The 23,449-nt window shown below is 38.6% G+C and overlaps 7 protein-coding genes across 7 annotated transcripts; 3 read left to right on the top strand and 4 right to left on the bottom strand. All coding sequences in view use genetic code 12, as the record gives it.

The window, feature by feature from the left end:
* Window positions 1-164: 164 nt before the first annotated feature.
* CANMA_003373 (pleiotropic drug resistance family ABC transporter) lies at window positions 165-4,766 on the bottom strand (the record flags this gene model as incomplete). Its single annotated transcript, XM_051815543.1, has 1 exon — window positions 165-4,766. The coding sequence occupies one exon, from the start codon at window positions 4,764-4,766 to the stop codon at window positions 165-167; it is 4,602 nt and encodes a 1,533-aa protein (XP_051671111.1).
* A 6,060-nt stretch (window positions 4,767-10,826) lies between these two features.
* Window positions 10,827-13,382, top strand: SPO75 (Spo75p; the record flags this gene model as incomplete). Its single annotated transcript, XM_051815542.1, has 1 exon — window positions 10,827-13,382. The coding sequence occupies one exon, from the start codon at window positions 10,827-10,829 to the stop codon at window positions 13,380-13,382; it is 2,556 nt and encodes an 851-aa protein (XP_051671110.1).
* Window positions 13,383-13,391: 9 nt separating this feature from the next.
* Window positions 13,392-15,765, bottom strand: CANMA_003371 (uncharacterized protein; the record flags this gene model as incomplete). Its single annotated transcript, XM_051815541.1, has 3 exons — window positions 13,392-13,412; window positions 13,493-15,284; window positions 15,431-15,765. 3 exons carry the CDS (start codon window positions 15,763-15,765, stop codon window positions 13,392-13,394), a joined length of 2,148 nt encoding a protein of 715 aa, XP_051671109.1.
* A 713-nt stretch (window positions 15,766-16,478) lies between these two features.
* Window positions 16,479-18,245, top strand: CANMA_003370 (uncharacterized protein; the record flags this gene model as incomplete). The annotated part of the gene is made up of 1 exon (XM_051815540.1): window positions 16,479-18,245. One exon carries the CDS (start codon window positions 16,479-16,481, stop codon window positions 18,243-18,245), a length of 1,767 nt encoding a protein of 588 aa, XP_051671108.1.
* Window positions 18,246-18,262: 17 nt separating this feature from the next.
* CANMA_003369 (uncharacterized protein) lies at window positions 18,263-19,684 on the bottom strand (the record flags this gene model as incomplete). The annotated part of the gene is made up of 1 exon (XM_051815539.1): window positions 18,263-19,684. One exon carries the CDS (start codon window positions 19,682-19,684, stop codon window positions 18,263-18,265), a length of 1,422 nt encoding a protein of 473 aa, XP_051671107.1.
* A 458-nt stretch (window positions 19,685-20,142) lies between these two features.
* Window positions 20,143-21,132, bottom strand: CANMA_003368 (uncharacterized protein; the record flags this gene model as incomplete). The annotated part of the gene is made up of 1 exon (XM_051815538.1): window positions 20,143-21,132. One exon carries the CDS (start codon window positions 21,130-21,132, stop codon window positions 20,143-20,145), a length of 990 nt encoding a protein of 329 aa, XP_051671106.1.
* Window positions 21,133-22,221: 1,089 nt separating this feature from the next.
* On the top strand, window positions 22,222-23,331 carry CANMA_003367 (uncharacterized protein; the record flags this gene model as incomplete). The annotated part of the gene is made up of 1 exon (XM_051815537.1): window positions 22,222-23,331. The coding sequence occupies one exon, from the start codon at window positions 22,222-22,224 to the stop codon at window positions 23,329-23,331; it is 1,110 nt and encodes a 369-aa protein (XP_051671105.1).
* Window positions 23,332-23,449: the final 118 nt, after the last annotated feature.

The following is a 23,449-nucleotide window of genomic DNA, read 5'->3' as shown; positions in this document are numbered from 1 at the left end:
AGGGAGTATAAAATTACAATATATAGGTCGACTAAAACAATCCTTTTAAACAAAACCGATCTAACCTGTTTCGAAATGTACTGCGATAGCTTGAAAAATAAAAACGTAACGTAACGTAACGACAGGGGAAACCTGTCTTCTAAGTCATTACCATTAAGGTACCTCTAAACTTGCTCATTGTATCCATTGTAAATGGCAAATTTGGAAAACCAACTATTGCTCTTTTCTCTGTTTCCCTTAGGCACTCTAACCAACCAGTACAAAAACACGGTCATAACTATATTAAACGCAATAAAGGCAATGAAAATACCCACATCACGTCCGAAGTTATTAATGGAGATATCAATGGTTTTTAAATATTGATTTGTTTTATCCATGGGACAATATTCACAATTGTCCGAGGCTTCAGGGTTAGTCAAGTAACCACCAGCAAGTGAAATGTAAGCCCCCATGTAATCTTTACATTTTTGTACTCCTGGTTTTTCGGGTGGGAAGTGTAAGTACTCGTTTTTAGTGCATCTGATTTTAGAATTACCAATACCAATTGATAACATTGCCGAAATAAGATAAGTAAATGGATTGCAACGATAAAGGAAAATCCAGAAACGAGGCATAAACTCCTTGGTGGCAATAACACCACAGAATGTCATCGACAATGTAATGAGGAATGAAATGACGTTTGCTGCATTGTCGGCCAATTGGTTGAAGGAGATACACATTTGCGCCAACGTCGAACTGTACACAAACATCAATGTCATGGCAACCCACATTAAAGCTCCACGTTGTTCAACAGCATCTCCAGCATTACGGTACATACCAACAGGGTAATACCAAACAAAATAGGAAATGGCAGCAGCAACAACTTGATAAGGGATCTCCGAAGTGATTTGAGCAGCAATAAATGCAAACCAGGAAAATGTCCGTGATGGATGTTCTCTAGCTTCATATATATCACGTTGCGTAACAAACATGGGCACATATTGTTGCGCCAACGTGGTCATAACGACAAACAACATGAAAATTGACAACATCTGATTTTGTAAACCTTGCATTGAATTTTTTGATTTGAAAAAAGTGAACCCATTAAACATTGAACACAAGATGGCCATGGCAAATTTCGAGTAAATGTACGATGGTGTACGCCAATATTGTTGAAACAACCGTTTCAAAACATAATAATATTGGAGCCGGAGTGGTGATGCATATGTTCTTCTGGCTTCCTTTTCATCACTCCACAACTTCTTTGTTGATGGGGTAGTCGTACCACTAGGGGCATGTCCGTATCCAACCGCTCCAGTTCCCATTTGTTCCATTTCATCCAATTCATTTTGAACCGCACGATACTCTGGCGAATTGCGCCACACTTCAAAGTAATCTCTGGTAGCACTGGACCCAGGAGCAGCTCCAATTACATGCAACATCCATTCAGCAGGGTTGGCATCATCAGGACACTTGGGAGCCCCATTGCGTTCAAAATAGTCAATCAATGTTTGACACTGGTAACCAAAATCTCCAAAGTAAACAGTTTCACCACCGCTACGAAGGAACAACAACCGATCAAACTCTTCCAACAAAATCGAGGACGGTTGATGGATGGTGCACAAAATGGCTTGTCCATGATTAGCCAATTTTCGAATCAATTTACAAATCGACCATGCTGTTTGTGAATCCAAACCTGATGTTGGCTCATCCAAAAACAACAACAACTTGGGCTTAGCCACCAACTCAACCGCGATGGTTAACCGTTTACGTTGCTCAACGTTTAAACCTTCTCCTTGCACACCAACAACGGCTTCAGCGTAAGGTTCCATTTCCATCAATTCAATAATCTTTTCCACATATTCATTCTTGTCAGCACGAGAAACCGTGCGTGATTGTCTCAAATAAGCACTAAATCTTAATGCTTCACGTACAGTCGAAGTTTCCAAATGCAAATCTTGTTGTTGAACATATCCAATCAGTCGTTGGAATGCATTATCCAATTGGCATCCATTAACCATTCGCGAACCAGAAGTAATAACACCAACCGTCAACCGTTCACTCAAGGCATTCAACAATGTTGTCTTTCCGGCACCTGAAGCTCCCATCAATGCTGTCACTTCACCAGGCTTAACCCATCCATCAACGCCATTCAAAATGGTTCTTTCTTCTCCTTTGATGTGCAACTTGTAGGTCAAATCACGCCAGTGGAAAACATTGGAAGTTTGCAACATTTTACGATCGACATACTCATACGAGTCTGTTTCATCACTCATTTCTGTTGATCCGCTATATTCCAACGCCTTCTGGTCCTCCATGTATGCTTCCTCATCATCCTCATAAGACTTCATATTCTTGGCATGTCTTCTCTTGAAAACCAAAATCTCACCTTTGGATTTAGCTGCTTGACTGTATTGTACAAAAAACAATGTGGTGAAGAACAAGAAAATGACAAATGCCAACAAGATGCCAAAATTTCTCCACGCATTTTTCCACTCGTAGGTAAAGGCAGTTTTAATGTACAAATCACCATCAACAAAAGTCGAGCCTGGAAGTGCAGCAAGTGTTGCACAAACAATTGAGTTACCTTCCTTGGGGTATCCAAATCCCAGCGGAACAAATCGAGAACATTCAAAAGTGCGGCCATGAAACTCGTTAGCTATAAGGGCTTCATAAGCATACGACAACGGATTAACATAGTGGATCCATTTACACCAGCCAAGCATATAGGTTACTGGAATGGCAAACCCAGTGAATGTACTCATGGCATACAACAACAATGACGATGGCGTCATTGCTTCGGCCAATGTCTTTGTAAATGCACCAATCGTTCTAAACAAATGCGACATCATCAAGGTAGCAAGGAAATTGATCAACAAGTAAAAGAAGAATGCTCCTGGCTCACGCTTGAAATTAACCATAAAGTAAAGTGCCAAGTTGAAACAGCAACTACTAATAATTTTCAACGGGAAATCAGCCAATATCGATCCTATTGCATCCGCCAACGGTGGATACAAAGCATATTCACGATGCTTTTGAACAATGGGTCTAGTTTCATAAACAGTGTAAATCTCCAATACCGACGAATACGAGTTAAACAATAAAGCATAATACATGACAGCAGTACGATAATAAAACGATCCAGTATTTGGTTGCAAATTGTAAAACACTGATGCCAAGATTAAACTCATAATGACATTTCCAATGACTGTCAAAATTGGGAATGATGGTGCACCCTTCATTCGATCAAAGTTTCGCTTTATAATATACCGTACTTGCATAGGTAATGAAACGGTGTAAGGGGATTTCTTGTTTGTATTTTTTGACTTTTTAGCTTGCATGGCTTCGAAAATCTCTTGCTTCTGATCGTAATTTTCACAATTGTCCAAGTATTCATCAATTTCTTCCACTAAAGCTTGTCTTTCTGGTGATCTTCTCCAGTAACGGTAAAACTCCTTTGGTGTACGAGGAACAATTTTTTCAAATCCTGGTTTGACTATACGCTCTGCCGGGTTGGTGATTGATGTAAGGAAATCAGGTGTCGTTTGTCTTTCCTCACAAACAAATCCCATCTTTTGGAAATATGCTACTGCACGTTGACTTGAACCGAAAAAGATTTGGTATCCTTCATACATGACAATGACCTTGTCAAACAAGTCATAAGCATCTTGTGAGCATTGATAGATAGCAATCAACGGGGTATCATTTAAAATCGAGGCCGAAGTCTTTAAAGAACTGATAAATTCAAGGGCAGTAGCAGCATCCAACCCACGAGTTGAATTGTCCCAACACTGAATTGATGCCTGCACCAACGAAACTTCAGCAATGGAAACTCTTTTACGTTCACCACCTGACACACCTCGTACGAAATCATTACCAATCTTGGTGTTTTTTGTGTGCGACAATCCATAGGTTGCCATAACCACATCAACAAGATGTTTTGCGTATAGCTCACGCGATACATCAAGTGGTCTATTTCTTGGTGTCTTCATTAAAGCGGCAAACTCCAAAGTCTGACCAACTGTCAAATAAGGGAAATGGGTTTCGGTTTCAGCACAGTAAACCACTTCACCTCTTAAATTTTGTTTAATCTCTTCAGGCGTGATACCATCATAAGAAATTATGGAGCCATCAGCAACATTGAAACCATCAGTGTGACAAGCGATGGTTTTGAGAAAAGTTGTACAACCAGCTCCTGGTCTACCTAGCACGACAGTGACCTCTCCTGGTTTTATCAAACCCTCCATTGGTTTCAAAATATCAAAGGTGTTTTCTTCCTTCTTGTTGGTTATCTTGTTAATCACATTTCTAGCATACTTGGCAACACCATTGGATACAGTGGTTTGATAATCAGTTTCCACGGCATCTCCATAGACTCGCAAATTCTTGTAAGCAACTCCCAATTTTCCTGGTTTATAGTAGTCGGAATCACTCTGGTATAACCTCCACATATTCTGCACATATCTCTTGGAGCTAAAACTGGGGGAATTTGGATCCAAAGTGGGATCTGTCTTGTCCAAGAAAGGATTCACTCCATGAGGAGTTGCAGCTGTGGCGTGTGGTTGTCTAATATAGCTTTCATCGAAAAATGATTGTTGTTGGGTTGTTATTGTTTTAGCCAAATGGTGAATTTGTGCTGATGCGCTTTTGTTGAACCCAGAATAGTAACCATAGTAAGGTTGTCCTTCTGGTTTTTTACCAGTGTAGTAGCCGTGATACGGCTGACTTGGCTGCTGCTGCTGCTGCTGTTGTTGTTGTTGCTGTCCGTGATTACGATACTGAGGCATGTCTAGCTTATAGTAATCTTAGCAAAAGGGGACAACGATCAATATAGGAATCGTCTGGGTATAATGATATTAGAAATCGTCAGATCTGGTAAAATAAAAAGAAACGAGTGCAATAGACAGTGATATGATACGTGGTTGCCTATTGTTCCCAGGTAAATGATGTGTTACAACTGATGGTAGTGTAGCGTATGTGCAGTGTAGCGTATGTGTAGTGTAGCGTATGTGTATGGGAAGTGGGTTGGGATGGGATAAGGTGGCAATCTTAAGGTATATATATATATATATATATATATAAATACTTCTGTCTGTTACAAAACTTTGTCTGTCGTACTATATTATATCTATTTTTGGTTAAACTTTTGTATTTTTTTTATTTATTATTATTTCGTTTCTGTTGTCTCCCCAAGGTGTTTTAGATCTATACTACTGTTGTGGTATGTATAGTACGGTGTAGTGGTTGAGTGGTGTATGGGTATTGACGTGTGTAAAGGAGTAAAATCCTGTTATGTGAAATTATAAAAAAAAGATAAACTAAACTGGAATGAGGAGGAAGGGGAAGTTTAGATGGATATAAATCTTTTTGGAGTAATGGATGATTTAATGTCTTTCTTATATTTCAAATGAATTTGTGTATGGCACTACTGTAATGTGTAATGTGTATTGTTTGTTCTACTGTGGAAGGCAATTACACAATGTACATACATATTTATATAATGTGTTGAAGGATTACTGTATTGTTTCCCTATTAATACTTTTAGTCTATTTTGTTGTTTTAGGGTCACAGTAGGTATAATAGGAATGTGAATATGGTTAGTTTATGTATGACAAAATCAACATCTGCTAATTTTTTCTCTTCTCTTTGTTTTTTTTTGTGTCTCGAAAAACAGTAATGAGACAACAAAACTACCAACTAGTTAGCTAGCTAGCTAACTAAGCCATCACCAACCCTGGTTTTATGTTATACATCATATTAATGGCTTATATCGTATATACAAATACTCTCCTCCAAAAGCCTACTTTTTTAGAATTAAACATCTACCCTAGTACTTTTTTCTTATTTTAAGTTTGCAAGTTTGCTGTTTACCTTCTTTACTATAAATCGTATGGTTATGGGGGGGAGAATATTTATTTATTTATTTATGGATGTATGTAGTAAATGGAATTACTTAATTTAGTAATTCCATATTTTTAATATGTTGTTATTATTTATACTTTTTTAACACAAACGCAAACACAATCCTTCCTTCATAATAATTACATTTCTGGATTTCTATTTTTTTTTTTTTCTCTTTTTACACCCCAAACCCCACCTCGAAAATATAGTCAAGAAATAATTCACTGTGCATATTACTCTCTCTCTCTCTCTCTCTCTTATATACAGTATTATTATTTCTATTAATAAATTATATATGTATGTGATACATTAATATAATTTAACTCAGGGTGCTTTTTAACAGAAGAATTCTGTATTACATAATACGGCACATAATTTATGACTAACCTATTACATAATAACAAACAACGCTTTACATCCCCACACCTTAATCTTTAACGTTAAACCCTATATAGGCCTTGGATAAGCTGATTATGCATCAGCTATACGGGAAACATACGTTATCTATCTTTCTATTGGCTGTAAAACATACGAAATAGTAAGAAAATCTCGTTTAACTCGCCGTGTAGCTGTCTGACCGTTAGATTAAAGCCAATATACATGTAGCTTTAAATATACTTTTTGAAAAATAAATCACTTCCATTTATTGCCCACATTCAGGTAATATTGTTTATCAGCTCATAATCGTTCTCGCTTTTGAAAAGCATAGAGTAGTATGGTTGTGGTGGTTGAAGGAAGAGGTCTCGTTCCTATAAAAAAGACCCCCCCCACTACAAACAATAGGTTTTTGCAACCTTTACAATGGGATGCCAAATATAATGTGTGAAGCCTAACTTTAGGAAATACTTACACACTTTTGCTTGCTCTTTCGTTTATCCACCTGCTATGTCTGAATCCTTCCACCATGTAACAATCCTTCTCTCTCTCTCTTTGTGATTAAACAACACATATGTCTATCAGAAGGCTTTGATCAGAAGTGTAGGGTACCTGTTGATTAACGCACTTTTAAGCCATAAAATCTGCATTTAAGCCATTGCCAAGAAATCCACTAATTACTATCGTATGAGTGTCTCATTTTCATTTTGCAATCTCTAATTTTGACAATGGATAAAGAGTAAAGATGTAGAGGACTTAGAAACTGTCAAAAAAAATACAAAAAGTAAAAATCGAAGACATAGTTTCTTAATGCAGTTTGCTCTTTTTTTTTCCGCCACCAAAATGAAAAAAAAAAAAAAAAAAAGTAATGCGATGCGATGCAGTAGAGAGATTAGACACAAATAAACTTTGTAAATCTATAATATCTTACTACTAATAGTATAACAACTGTTTTTGTTGTTATTATTATTATGGTCTTTGAGGTATATGGAGTGTTGTTTAAAAAGAAAATGGTTTAATCTTTGTTTTTTTGCAGTTGTTGTTCGAGATGTTTATAAAATCAAAAAATCGTCGGTTTTTAAAGAATTGCACAAACTCTATTTTTTTCATTAAAAATAAAATATTTTTTTGAACCAAACGTTTTTATATTATTTATTTTTTTTTATTTTGTCATTTCTTTATTGTTAATTTCAAGTAAGTAGCTTAAACAATAACGTATAACAACTCCTCATTAGATCAACGCCCATCACAGCCTACTTCTTCAACTACTATCACTAGCACTACCTATTGTTCAGCAGTCTAGTGTTACTACAAGTACCATAACACACGTCTTTCGTAAGGATACGCTTCTGCCCCACTTCTATACAAAACAGTGAAATTTCATTCATTTTCGTAAAAAAACCATTTGTAATAAAGTGTCCAGTGACGACACCGACATGATCTCACTCTCCTCACTTCTTATTTTTTCGAAATAACGGAAAAAAAAAGGAACTGTCAGAAGAGCGGGGTTTTTCTTTTATCAGAAAGTTTAAACTTTTTTTCTTTATCGGAGCTCTTCTTTTTTTTCTCTTTATCAATTCAACGGAAGGTAGTTCGGCGATAATCTAGTTTAGTCTATATAGTGGGGCAGTGGGAGGGACGGAAGGTTAATTGGTGGTCATATAAACGAGTAAAGCAACAAAACGGAATACGGCAATAAGTGTAAAACCCGAAGATATTCCCTTACTTTTTTAAACGAAAATCTCCGACCACAACGAAAGTCACACCTTTTTCTGACAAAAGAGATTGCTTGTCATCGTTGGCTTCATAACCTTTCCTTCTATTAACTTCTGGATCTCGATCTTATCCTTTATCCAGACACCCCAATTTTACCCCCCCCCCCCCTGACCAAGACAATAAGAAGAAAGGAGGCACGTTTAATATTATTGTTCCCAATTATTTCTTTATTGTCTTAGCAAAAAGGGGAGGAACAAGGGAGAAGGGGGTGTAATATTTTGCTTTACTCTGCTCCTCATTACATCATCCATTCCTCTTAAGTCAAAGAAAGACAGAAAGGAATACATTCGGCAAAACGAGTGTTTGAGACTCTTTATTTGTCTCTTTGTCTCTTCATTGACAATAGGCCCAGAACACACTTCGTATAAAAAAAAAAATGTATAAGGTAGTGTGTAGGATAAAAATTAAAGATAGTAAGAAGAAGGTCAACGTTAAATTGCGTTTTCATATTATTAACACACAAACTCCTTACTGTTTTGGTCCTTTTATTACTTAAACAAGGTATACATAACAACAATGTGAGATACAGCCATAAATTATATCCATACATTGGTTATGATCCCACTACTGTCAGAGGAAACCCCATCTCCACTCTTCAAATAATACTACTTGTTTCATTTAATTTTATAACTATAACAAACAAACGGTGACAAAAATAAAGATGTGCATATATATATATAGTATACCATAGTTTTCCTAATTAGGCACAATAGACCAAATTAGGAAATAAAGTTTAAAAATAAAAGTAAGAGAATATGTTTTCAAATAGTTAAGCGTGTAACTTACTGTATTTCTCTTTGCTGAGTCTAAAGCCTACATTGAAAGGGGATTTTTAGGCTGATATGAGTTACTCTCACAAGACGCTTATCCTGTTTTAAACCAAACAAAGGTTTTTGAAATACGAACAAAAATAAATAGAACACTCATAACCCCTTTTCTTCATTATTTTTCCTGCCCCACATTTTGAATAATATTATTCGTATAGCTACAGCTTTTTTTTACTCAAATTAGCAAACTCATATATTTGTTTGTAATTGAATGCAAAGCATAGCCACTCACCAGACGTACATACCACACTGTGTATTACAACGGACAAAAACATCCACAATCTCCCACTTGGAACCACCATAACCACACAACAATGCTGTTTATTGTGTTTAAAACATGATTCCAGTTTAAGAAACGAAGTATGTTTTGCATTGGAGGGGGTGATGGCGGTTAGACGGTTATGTGCTTTACTTGAAGCCCTCGATGCTACACATATTCAAGTGCCAAATAAGGAACACCTGGAGCCTTCCCTTTCCCTTTTCTTCCTCCTCCTTTTTCTTCAACAACCACCCCTTCCAACATTTTATACTAACAGATGGCTTATATTATTTTATCCGCATCTGATACACAATGATGTCTGCTTGGTGATGATATCAAACGTACTCTTCCTTAAATACCATATTTTTACGTTTTCCGAACGGCACCAAAAATTGGAAAATGAGAAAAAAAAAAAACAATAAATAACAATCCTGTATTGTGTTGCCCCACCTTTTATTTTACTTCTAGCCCCACTAAAACAAAACTACAGTCCCACCAAAAAAATAAACACTTTATCCTATCACTATTGTATACACAAAGCTTTGTATATACATAAGCACGTACACCGCACACGGTACAGCAACACATTTCCTTTCTTAAACAGGATTGAGATTGTGCTTGAAAGAATTAGATAACTTTGGCCGATCTTTTTACCAAAAACAGTAAAGAAGCCTTCTGATTTGTCTCCACACACACACTCTCTCATCTAGATTCATTTTGCAATAGAGGTTCTATTCAAGTTAGCGAGTAAAGCAGAAGATGGTTATAACTCAAAATGTAAGTATTGCCGTGGGTATGTACCTGGTTCATAAAACTTTTTGCATCCAATTTAAAGATAAAATTCACATAGAAAATAAAAGAAAACAAAAAAGTCCAATCTCCCATCAACAAACCCTAAACACTGGCCTCTGTACTAAATCAACATACTTTCAGGACAGGTTCTTTTACTGAATCTTCTTATTTCTAAAGCAAAAAACAAAAAAAGACCAAAAAACGAAATGCGCAAACCCGGAATCGAACCGGGGGCCCAACGATGGCAACGTTGGATTTTACCACTAAACCATTTGCGCTGATTTCTGAAATTGTAAGTGCTTTAAAGAGCCTTGTAGCAGAGTATTTGATCATGTGTTGCAAATGATTCCTTGCGTTGACACTAATCAGAGCTTAGCTAGCCCTTTTTTAGAGGTTTATTTAGTTTCTTGAGTACATAATAGCCATGGCTAGACATATTTTCAGTTCTTCCAGAAAAAGAGGCCACATAAACAAGGATCGATAACTAGATCACAACAGACAAATATCATCTCAGCTGCTTAGATACAAGAACTTCACTATACCTAAAGAGTGCACGGCATGTTATCAGCTTTTGTCTCGTGTTTACCAAGCATCTTAAATGGGCCTCTGAAGTTATGGAACAGAGGTTAGTAACTATGATAGAAATGGCCGAACCACATGCAATTAACGTATGATCTTAAAGAAAGTATTAGGGATTGAATTTACTTGGTTTGGTGCTGAATAGAATAACATCTCTGATGACTTCAGAGAACCTCATCTATTAATGAGAACTGTGTGTAAGTATTCAAGTTACTTCAAAAATGTGCGGCATCACACGACGCTCATGTTTGTGGCTGCAAAAGGAAAAAAGGGCAAGAGCTCAAAAACTTACAAAGACAATCATAACGATAAAATCATCACTCCCTACCTCGCAAACAATGCTGTCAATAGATATCCAGCAGAATGATTACAAAACACTAACTCAAACCTATATGGAGTTTTTCAACTCTAAACAATTTGCAAACTTTCTAAATACAACGCAAACAGGTTCAGCACATTCATCATCAGGCATTGATTTCTCCGTGTTTATAAAGACATTATTCACTTCCATATGTTTCTGCACCATCCAACTAACATTATTTTGCTTAATACGATCAGTGTTTAATTCTCTTTACCAGCCACGATGTTTTTGCGTCCCCGTTAATGAAAGGATGGAAGTGTTGCCCAGAGGGTTCATGAAGTGGGTGGTGCCAACGTTGAAAAGTAGTATAAACACATATTTGTCATTAGGGTTGGATGCATACTTCTTCATCAGGTTCATTTCGGTATTGTCACTATTTTTCCTCTTTGTTGGGTCATTGAATATGATCATTTTGATTCCAATAAACTTCACCAGTGGTGATGCCAAATACACCGCATCTGGATTGGACAAGTTAAGTCTTTCCAACATCTCACTGTCTAACGTTACTCGATTGAATGCTCATTTCATTATGGGCTTATTTACTATTGCGTTGTTCCACTGGTTGATCATATACGAGTTTCAAAGCTTTGTCACCATTAGACAATCTTATTTATTGTCTGAGTCGCACCGCAATTCAATCATGGCACGAACTCTATTGATCTTCAATGTTCCGCCATATTTGCAAGATAAAGGTATCCTTAAAGACTTGTTTCAACATGTCCCAGGTGGAGTTAGAAATATCTGGCATTTGTACAATTTTGAAACAATAGATCATCAAGTGAGGAAAGCCCGTGATGCATTAATGTACTTGGAAATGTCGCAGATGTTGACAATGACAAAGTATTACCGTTTAACTTGGTTAAAACTGAATATCGATGCTGCAAAGTTTCTCCTGCAAACAGATATCAAGTTTTACCCCCCTGTTTATTGCAACTTGATCACAATACATCAAATAGATCGATGCATTCGATTCAAGTTCCCCGGTTGGATCAGAGTGTTTGCTTTGCAAAAAAGGGTCTCCATGTTAACGTGGTCGCTAGAAACATTGACGGAATGCCAGGCTATAATCGACGAGGAGAACTCAAAACTCGTCAACAACGATTTGACCAAACACAACAAGGTATTTGTTGAATTTGAAGACCAACGAGGCGCATGCATTGCTCACCAAGCTCTTCTCTCACAAAGCCAAGGATGTTTAGACAAGACATTGATTGAGGTTCATCCCGATGATGTCATATGGGGGAACATATCACGAACCGACGGCATCGCCTGCAAGTTTGAAAAGTACTTGGTGACTTTGATATTCATCACTGTTGTCATATTGTATGTGGTGCCAGTATCACTAATTGGTCTAGTCTCACAAATACCCACGCTCACCAAGCTTATGCCTTGCCTTAACTGGGTCTATCAACTTCCTGAAGAGGCCAGAGAAACAATATCGGGGTTCCTCCCATCGATCCTTCTCACAGTACTCACCGAAATCGTCATGATGCTTTTCAGATTCCTATCATACTTCAAAGGAAAAGCAACAGGAAGTGAGATTGAAATGGATTTGCAACGTTGGTATTTTGCATTTTTGTTTGTTCAGCAGTTCCTTGTTGTCACCATTCTGTCAAGTGTAACCGTCATTTGCAGACAAATCATTGACCAGCCCACTTCCATACCAGTCTTGCTAGCAACAAACTTGCCCAAATCGGCCACATTCTTTTTCCAATACATTTGTCTCCGTGCTTTTGCCCTTTGTGGCAACAGTTTTCTAAGAATAAAACAGTTGATGTTGACAAACACCTGGTACAAGTGGATTGATGTAACACCGCGACAAAAATTCACTAGAATCACCACTCTTCCTGAAATCAAATGGGGAACCACCTTTGCAGTGTATTCGATTTATGCTTGCATTGGCATCTCATATTCGATTATATCGCCACTCATCTCCATATTCATCATCTTTTTCCTTAACTTGTCAATATTGTACTTCAAGTACGCATTGAAGTACGTATTTAGCCATATTAACCGTTCCGAAACCATGGGGAGATTATACCCGAGCGCATTGTTGCATTTGTATGTTGGAATATACTGTCTAGAGTGTTGCTTAATCGGCGTATTTTTCGTTCTGAAAGATTCACGAGGTTCATATCCCATGAAGTACCAAGGACTCGCAATGACATGGGTGTTGTTCTTTACGGTTTTTGCAAACACATTGATTTATAATCGGTACATCCCTTATTTCTCCAATTTGCCAATACTCTCTGATAAAATATACAAGGATGATCAAAAAGGCAAAGATTCAGCAACGAGTACCAGGATTGATACTAACCACGACATGTTGTATTTACACCCTGCATTTAAATACGAGCCTCCAAAAATTTGGTTGCCAAAAGATCCGGACAGTTTTAGTGACTTGCAACTTGAGCAAATTCAGTCGAGAATGACAACAACCTTAGAAGGGCAAACAGAAGGTGCGTATACATCATTAGGTAGACTATTGAGCTTAAAGGTTGTCGTTTCAGATGCCCCACCAGATTACAAGTGACCATATTTTTCATTCAAATTTTGCTGAACCCTGAGTTTGTTTAGAAACACTCTCCATCCATTCAAGGCATGTAGCTGCTTGTATCTTTCAATCTGTTTCTGCTCTTTCACCTTGTATGAAAGCCAAATCTTTTTAGCGGCAACTTCATCCTCTTTCAAAACAATCACTCCATTCTTCAAAGGGTATGCCGAGCCGCTCTTGAACGAAAATCCGACAACTACAGGTACGTAATTGACTCTGCTTTTCAGAAGCGCCACTTCCACCCCCGATATTTTAAGCCACAAACAATCACCAGGAACCATGTTGGGTCTAAAAATCTCAATATTGCCGTACTTGTTTCTTGGCAAGACGCCATTCTCAACCTTTGGTTTGATATATGGACAAGTTTGGGAAAACGAGTACAACGCTAGGGTATTCAACTCGGGGTCACTCAAGTGATTCAAATTAAATATCCTCTTCCGATGTATAGTTCTTGGATTAGCCTTGACTGTTTTTATCGGCTTGTCAATTTCATCTGGTTTTATCGACCTTCCACAAAATTTCCATTGCTGTTCGGATTTCCCAACAATGAGGCAGTTTTTAAAGTATACACGGCAATGCTCGCCATTCAATTTGTTCGCAATTGGTACGGCACTAGAGTCAATAATTTCATTGTATCGTAATGTGGACTGTGTTGTGAAATTGGGACTTTTCTTCATTGCCGAAAGCGTTTTTGGGATAGTGTAATTACGCATGGCAATAGCTCGTAGATTGTCCAATTCCCTATTGGCCTCCACCGTATACTGTTTGTCAGAGTTTAAAATTCGAATAACCGAGTGAAGTAATAAGGCAGCTCGGCCAGATTCAGTTCTCAAATCGAGCCTGTTGAACCATCTGTATGAAATATCTCTCATGTACCTAGAACTAACTTCAATAATAAGGTTTGCATTGGAAAAACTAAGAACGTAATGCATAGACATCTGGCATAATTGGTTCTGAACCGGAAAAAAGGCACCAGTGGAGGATCTCTTAGGCAGAAATCTTTTCAATCTCTTCAATTGCTTCTCTTCTTCCAAGAAGCATTGTGTTTCAATGACAAATATTTCTGACGGATCAATGGGGTTAACCAACTCGGTCCAAAAATACGGATAAAGCAAATCATTATCTTTATTAGCACCAAGTATGCTCTTATTCAACTTTGGTTGGAGCTTGGCCAGTTTCTTAGTACTCAAGACAGGCAACGAAAAGACAAGCCTGGCTTCAAATCCCAAACTCCTGAGCAACGATGTAAAGATTTGCGCCCCCACGTCCCGGTTATGCTGAAACTTTTTTATCACCAGAAGCAAGTCCTTTACAGTAGATATTGGTTTTGAATTATTCGGGAAGTAATCATCTCGTTTGGCATTTCTTGGCAAGTACCCAAGCACTCTTAGCCCATTTGAGTCGTGCTTGAAATTCTTCCGGAACCATTTTATCAAGTACTTGATGATATAAACCAAATGCTCGTCAGAGGAATTCTTTTTGAACTTTCGAAATTGTTTCATAAACAGATCTGGCAAGAGTTTCTTCAACGTCTTTAAAACCTTTCTATCTGAAAGTAACTTGTTTCTTTGCCAGGCGTGTAAGGTGTAAGCAAGAACACTTAGGTATTGTGAGCTGGTTCTTCGTTGTTTATCCTTAATCAGAAGCTTTAGCTTTTCCCTTTGTTTGTCATCCACTGACTGGATTGCGATGCTGAATTCACTTGTTCCATCTTGGCTTGGCAATTGCGGGTTGATTGGCTGCAAGGGTATATCTTCAAAATCAGAGTCTGAATCAAGGTCAGAGCTGTCATTATACCCTATACCCTTTACTTTTTTAAGAGGGGGGGCATTGTCATCACTGTCTTCGTCGCTTGCAATGAAAAGATCGTTCATTGCTTTTCTGCTTTGAAGAGGAAAGATGCGAGAAATTCGAAGCAATGAAATAACCAGGTGAACAATTATTTATGTATTATGCTACTTATTTCTAAATACTCTGGAATTAGCGACCACTGATTGGTCAGTTCAATTTCTGAATCGTGCCCATACAAAGTCAACTTGTCAAACGATGCCGCTGCAGAATAGTTTTTGACAGTTTTGACCTCTTCAGTGCCATCTTCTTCATTCAATTTCCTCTGCAACACCTCATTTTTGTTTATTATGTATCCTTCAACATTGCTATCTTTCAAATTAACCTCTTTGGCGACTAATCTGCACCCTCTAAAATATGCTGTTTTAATCTCAGATCCATCGTTTTGGGTTTCAGTTGTCTTTGATAGAGTAAAGTAATCAGAAGTGTTTGCAGGCCCACTGTATTGAAGATGCATAGGTAGCAATGATGCTTCCACTTTCAGTACCTTGTCTGAGCATGTTATGACGGGCATTTGGGCGTGTTGAGCAACTGGGTTGTACGCGTTATGGGTTTTTTTGTCTTCAAAAAAGACGCGCCACTTTTACTGTGTGCAAATCAGAATCAACTACAGACTAAAGAAAGGCTGTTATCAACCCCAGCCAACGCTTTGCGGACCATTCTCATTACGACGGACCACTTCACCTCTCAAACAATCTTTGCTCGTTGTGAGTTTCTACAATATTTCAACCCCTTCTGATTGGCTAATCCATGATAGCATCACCGCATTTATAGCTCTATTAGCTAAGCAACCAGTCACAGAATGCCCCGATAAAGGAGGTTTGCTTTATAAACATCCATTCATTTCAAATCGCTTCTCTAGACGTGTGTAGCATTTGAGATAAAGGCTCTAATTGTTTGTGTTCTCGGCACCGCTTACTTTTCTTATCAATTTTTTTGTTCGCGCTTTTCGTCTATCGGCGCTTAACCAAATTGGGCTGAATGATAAATAATTATTAAGCTTCTACTTGGCGTGAAACGGAGTCAGATTTTAGGCTATCTAATACATGCCGTTGAAGTATTTGGCAAAGCCCCACTTACAACAGTTCAAAATAGTCTAGTACTAAGTTCATTTATTTTTTTCTTGATTTTTTTTTTACCTTTTAGCTAGAGCCACACTTAGTAATTGGAAAATTTTCAATTTAAACAACAACTTCTTTCACAGGCTCTACTGGTACCAAAACAGAAATGTCGACAGAACCAAATTCTAGAGCATGCGAACAACATCACCACCTTCACCCTAACGTTATCCATGACTCCTCAGCAGATTCCGCAGGCATTATTGCTTCGGAATTAGCTGCCGAGGATGGAAGTCTACTCAACAACAATATTTTAAAATCTCACAGCTATGGTGCGATAGAAGGTGAGACTCCTGATTCATACGAAATAGACGACCCTCATGGAGGATATGCCTTACCTAAAAGACAGTTGATTACGGTGGTGTCTAGTTTGTTCATGGCCTCATTTTTGGCCGCATTGGATGTAACGGTTGTAACTACATTGTTGACAATCATTGCTTCTGAATTGAAGGCTGTCAAAAATATATCATGGATTGCCACATCTTATTTATTATCTTCGTCCGCCTTTCAACCAATTTTTGGAAAGTTGTCTGATATCTTTGGTCGTAAATTTATTTTGATTGGGTGTTCGCTTATGTTTGGTATAGGATGCACCATCTGTGTCACCGACTCGCTTTGGTGGTTAGTAATTGGTCGATTTATAACCGGATGGGGTGGTTCAGGACTTACTGCAGTGGGAACTATTACCATGTCGGATCTCATCCCGTTAAGAGACCGTGGGTTATACCAAGGGTTGGCAAACATCTGCTACGCACTAGGTGCTGCATCTGGCGGATTTATCGGCGGTATCGTTGCTGACACATTGGGATGGAAATACGTTTTTATCTTACAAGTGCCCCTTGCCATTATAGTTGGCATTGCTATCTATCTTAATTTAAATTTACCTGCTGGATCGCCGGGGTTGGGTGCCCATGGCCAAGATATTTGGCAAAAGTTGAAACGAGTTGATTTCTTGGGGAGTTTCTGCTTGATTAGCTCGTTGATGTTGTTTTTAACTGCCGCTTCGTTAGGAGGAAGGGATATTGCTTTTTCATCAAACTTGTTTATCTCATTAGTGGCGGCCAGTTTTGTCTTGCTTTTTGCTTTTCTATATGTGGAGGCCTATGTGAGCGAGGAACCGATCATTCCCATCGAGTTGCTAGCAAATAGAACAGTCTTGGCTTCATCTTTGACCAATTGGTTCTACACAATGGGAATATTTGCAATTTTGTTTTACGTTCCAGTATATTTTACATCAGTGCTTTACTTATCAGCCACTGAAAATGGGTTACGGTTGGTACCTAATTTTTTCGGTGTATCATTGGGCTCTCTTTCTGCTGGGTATTACATGAAACGCACTGGGCGTTATTACAACTTAGCAGTAGCTGCTGGAATATTGGCCATATTTGGCTCCTATAGAGTCACTCTTCTTGATACTCAAACTTCCACATGGCAACAGTATTTAATGTTGATTCCACAAGGTTTGGGATACTCTTGTATCTTGACAATTACATTACTTGCTTTGATTGCTGCAACTCCAATGAAATACCAAGCCTGTACAACCTCGATCCAATACACTTTTAGGTCAACAGGGTCCACTTTGGGGGTGTCAGCAGCTTCAGCTATATTTGAAACAGTTCTTGGGCTGAGTTTGCAAAGGAGAATTATGAATTTGGTCAAGGATCCAGAAGAAGCTAGGAATATCATAGCAAAAGCATTGGAGGATACCAACTACGTTCACGAAGCGCCAAAGTACGTGAGAGAAGCAATCAGGACTTCCTACGATGAAGGATGCAGAGGGGCATTTTATTTTGCATCGGTAGCAGTGGTTATTGGCGTTATTTCGTCCTTGTTTATGAGAGAACACAAATTACATACAAGTCTTAATAGAGATTGAAAATAGGCGACATTTTTTTATATTATTTGAATATCGTATGTATGATTCTGTCCCCTTGAAACGAGTAGATTAGGCGCGTCTGGTTCGGTGGTGTACATTGAAGGATGGTGGTTCAAGTTTCGTGTTGGAGGGCTTTCATCGTTTCCATTGAGGTTGAATGCAGTTATGGTTGTTGGAATTGGGTATTGCTGATCTGTCATCTCTGGACTGAATATCATTTGTAACGGCGATTTGATCAGGTTGTGGTATCTGCCAAGGAGAGGCGATAATATGGGTGACATGAGTTCATCATTGTGAATTGCCGACTCCAATGTGTCTTCTATAATTTCCTCAATCAAAGTGTTTTCCGATGCCACATTGATATTTACAAGAAGGACAGCAACGACTATGCACAGGATACCCAATATGTATACTGAGCTGGTATTAATGGGCTCATGAGAGTATATCAACACAACATAATCAATGAAGATGGTAATTGGGATTGAACTGGTTAGCGTCAAGGACACAACCAAGGGACTGGTCAACAACATGGCCAAAATGGACGTGTAGTCTGACACCACTGTGAGGACACCATTAGCAAGAATAATTAACACAATGGTGTGGTTTGGTGGAAGCTCAAACTTTTCAACTCCAAGTGTATCTGCAAGGTACAATATAGGCATACCCATTACAAAAGTAATCACCCCAACATAACCAAACAACCTCCTTTCGTTTGTTGTTTTGGACCCACCACACTTAAATTTCATAGTCAACAAGTAAAATGCATAGAACAAAGCGCCACCCAATGCCAATATATTCCCAAGCTTAGGGTTTTTTGGAGTATACTTGTGACCGCTACTTGGGTCAGCCACCGAGCTCAAGTTGACTAAAAACACGCCACAGCAACTTACAACAACGCACACGGCTTTTGTTTTGGAAAACCGTTCAGTCTTGATTATGACGCCAATGATTAACGTGAACACAGAAGTTAAAGATCCAATCACTGTTTGAGTGGATGCTGAGGTGAATCTTAGCGCCTCCATTGCAAATATATTGTAAAGGAAATAGATTGTAGCAATTTGCCATGCTAGGACCAAGACTTCCCTCAGTGACATGGCTGTGCTCTCTTGATAATTGTATTTATCCGTGTCTAACAATGGCTGGTGCATCTCTGGTTTCCTCATCCATATGAATTGAAACAAATCATACAAGAAATTCAACGAGAAGCAGGAACCTGTAATGATAGCAAAAAAGATTGGCTTTCTATATTCGTCGCTTTTCAAGACACTGTTGACCAATTCTAAACCAATAATCCATGCTCCAACCGATATAATCAACAAACATATACCTGCCTTGTATTTTCGTTTTTCTTCTTGCGCTATGAAATCAACCACCTGTTTAGGATCAGATGTTGTTTGCGGTAACAACAAGTTTGATGTTTGTGGTGACGGATGGGTCATTGTGGTGTATAATATGGGTCGGTAGTTACAAGTGGTGAATTAAAGTAACTAATGTTGATTTAGAGCGGACTACATTTTAGCAACACATTCTTATCAATTTATAGAAGATAAGAATATTACACAAAGCCGGAAAATTTGGGTCTGATTGGCTGAAGATCATCAAAAAGGAAGAAGAGCTAAGGTGAAGCTTACAAGAGCTAATCATCGAAAAGGAGGAGGCTTGGCTGATAAAAGTGAGATCAGAATAACATACACTTGCAAGTGTATAGGCTTTTAAAAGCCGGCAGAGTATTTTCGTGGTCGAGCCTCAGCCAAGACTGTGATCGATTGAATCGCTCACCCGGACTCCGACTAGAAATTTTGAAATTAGGGCAATTTCTTACCACTAGACACCAACAAAGTACAATAGCAACTTCTGACAAAATAAATATATTACATATACAAAGCACACTTTCTACTCAATAGCCATAAGTGTTGGACAATTTCTTTTGCAAGTGCTGCAAAGCGGTGATGTACTCGCTGTCCTTGGCCACACCTCTACCTGTCCGGGTTTCCAACAATTTACTAGGCACTAGCTCCAACAATGCCTCGTCACTCGGGTGGCTAAAAAATACAACCGAATACCTATCCTCGGCTTGTGAGTTGCTAAATCTAACTCTGTGGATAGTACTTTTCAATAACCCAGCAGTCCAGTAGCTTAGCAAGTCGCCTATATTGACAATTATTGGAGGTGCCATACCTGGTTTGGAGCTAGCAACAAAAGGTACCTTTTCCCATTTTTTACTCACGGGACTGTATATTTCAAGTCCTTCTTGGTTCTCCTTTTGAAACAAAAGGGTCATGGAGCCATAATCGGTGTGAGCACCAGCACGAACCTCATTCAGTTCATCGTTTGTATTTTGGACCGGGTAGTGCAAGAATCTGAAAGTCGAACCAGATTTGGAAGTAGGCTTGTATCTTGACGTAAACCACTCAATGCCAGGACCATCATCACTATCCTGAATTTCAAGCGCTCTAGCCAATATTAGAAGTAGGTCGAGAGCCAAGCGATTCAATTTTAAAGTCATATCTTTGATAAGTTCATACCGTTTTATATCCTCGACAAACCAATCTGGAACTGGGCCAGAAGGCTCTCCTGTTGTAAAATCAATGCTTCCGAGGTTCAAGCCCTCTTTGAAATCCCTCTTTCGGGAAGGATCGAGGTTTTCTCTGTTGAATTGAATGTATCCAGTGTTGGAACTATCAAAGGGGAATTTTGTCTTATACTCCAATGGCAACTCAAAGAATTCCTTTGATAACCCAAATATCTTATCCACCTCACTTGCTTCGAATTTATGGCCATCAACAAACACAAAGCCTTGTGTTACCAAAGCATCTAGCAAATCTTGAGCTACTTTAGCATCACTCAAGTTGGAGATGTCAACTGTGGTTAAAGGATTGTCGCTCATTGTCTTTGGAGATGCACTTTGAAGAGTTTTTGATTTTTCTTTCTTCTTACCAAGGACTAGGTGCGACATTTGTCACGAATGCACTGTGTGATCCAATAAATATGTTGGTGTAACATATTGGCTTCGTGCCATCTCTGTAAATAAAACGTACTTGCACCATGTGAACCCCGTGTTACAGTGCTTAAGTTGATCTTAATGCCTCACAAAGTCTTTTCCACTTCTCAGTGCATAGACGGATTCTACAGTTCATATATATTCTTTATTTAACCATATTATAGCGACAATTTGTTTTCGTTTCTCTTTTGTGTCTCCCTGTCATATATATTTTAGAAGAGCGTTGTAACGCCCTTCAATGCAACTTATCCATTCACCCTCATGCCTAGTTATCTTAGGTTAAGTCAGAATGTCACATTTCCGTAACGCAATGTCGTGAGAACAACGACATTCAGCTTAGTTTTACTTCACGACAGAGTCAACTCACGAACTATAAAATTTAATTCATAGGCTGTCAGGGATGCTTTCTATGTTGTTTTGTCAGTAAGTACTGATTAAAAGTAATAGCAATATAGCCATGTGGTACCATATTCTGTTTTTTGCAGTAACAATAGGGGTATTGTATTCACATGGTTATGATACTTTACAATACAATTACACTGAACATTGCAAGCATGGTATTCGCTCATTTCCTCTTCACCAATGAATGAGCGAAGAGTATACAAACCAGAGTGACAAGGGAGGAACTACTTAACTTGTAGGACTAAACCGGACTGCAGTAAGGCGCCCCTCAAGTGGGGTTATGAGAAACGCAGTGTAATCCAATGGTTTTTCACCCACTTTGAAATGTCGCAGCAATTGAGCGATGCTGAGGTTTTGGTGCCGTTTCCACGGCAACTTCAGCAGAGATAATGGTTATGACTCTTTAGGGATGACTTTGTGACCACCACATGCTCCCATGAAGCTTCCACTGTTTAGCCCCCGAGCAGCAGTAGAGTGGACGACCGATGGTTACGGAAATTCTATAAATAGAGGAGTTTGCACACTTTTAGTCAATTTCACTGCCAGGAACCACCAAGACTCTACACCCACAATATGTTATCTTTACTCCAAATTTCGGTATTGGTTATTTTGCTTGCTGCCATTGCCAATGGTACCCCCATTGAAAAAAGGCACGACAAATTTATTGTTCACGAGCTTGAACGTACTGAAGTGAATTTGCAGAAAAGAACTCCTTCTGAGCAGCAAAATTTTTTTGACACTGGAAACAGATGGTCTACAAAATTGAAGCTTGGCTCTTCTCAAGAGGCTGTGAGAGTTATACTTGATACCGGTAGCTACCGTTTAAACGTCCCGGGTCTAGGTGCAACTTGTGCAAAGCAGACTTGCGCAGCGGATGCAGTTTTTCATCCTGACAGATCCTCCACCTTCAAAAACTTGACTGAAGGGTCTGATCTGGGTTATGGTGATGGTTCAGCAATCACAAAAGGTTACAAGGTTAACGATGACCTTTACTTTGATGATGGTCGTAAAATTCCGGACTTTGAATTTGATGTCAGCACTGTGAGCGCGACTGAGATTGGTCTCTTTGGTGTTGGAGATACTGATGATGAAAAATCAAATTACGTTTTTGCTTCCAAGCATGCTGGGTTGATCAATCGTGCTGGTTACTCTGTGTACTTGGGTCCGAACGATCAAGGTACTTTACTCTTGGGAGGTGTTGACAAGGCCAAATACGAAGGAGAGTTGGCCATTTTCCAGTCTGAGCAAAACATTAATGCAAAATCGATTACAACTCCAAGTGGAAAGGTGCTTCCATTCACTAAGGTAGTGGGATTTGATACTGGTAATAATGGTTTATCGTTGGATAAAAGTATTGTTGACGAAGTCTACATCGAGTTAGGAGGGAGCCCATGGGGTCAGTTTTTGTGTGATCGGGTGTTGAATACAGGTCGTAATTTGACATTTGATCTTGGGCCAATCAACATTTCCGTCCCACTTTCTAACTTTTTTTATCGAACAAAAGTACAACCAGCCGTATGCAATACTTTTATTTTTGATGATTCCAATACAGGCGGCTTGCAAGGAATTGGACTTCCTTTCCTTAGAGATGTTTACTTTGTCAAGGATTTGGAAAAGAAAACCATTGGTATTGCACCGGTGAAGCACACTGACGATACCGATATCGTTGATTTTTGGTTCTGAATTTGATAGTGTATAAGGTTCCGTAATTTTTCTTGAAACAAGTTTGAATTTTTAGTTTTTTCATCACTTGTAATTTTCAACGTCATAGGTTAATGTTACATTCTGATGTGTAGTCTGA

The sequence above is a fragment of the Candida margitis genome (assembly GCF_024628925.1).
Source record: "Candida margitis strain CBS 14175 chromosome Unknown scaffold16, whole genome shotgun sequence".
NCBI lineage: Eukaryota > Fungi > Ascomycota > Pichiomycetes > Serinales > Debaryomycetaceae > Lodderomyces > Lodderomyces margitis.
Note: the sequence above shows the minus strand (reverse complement) of the source record. Positions and strands in the feature narration are given on the sequence as shown.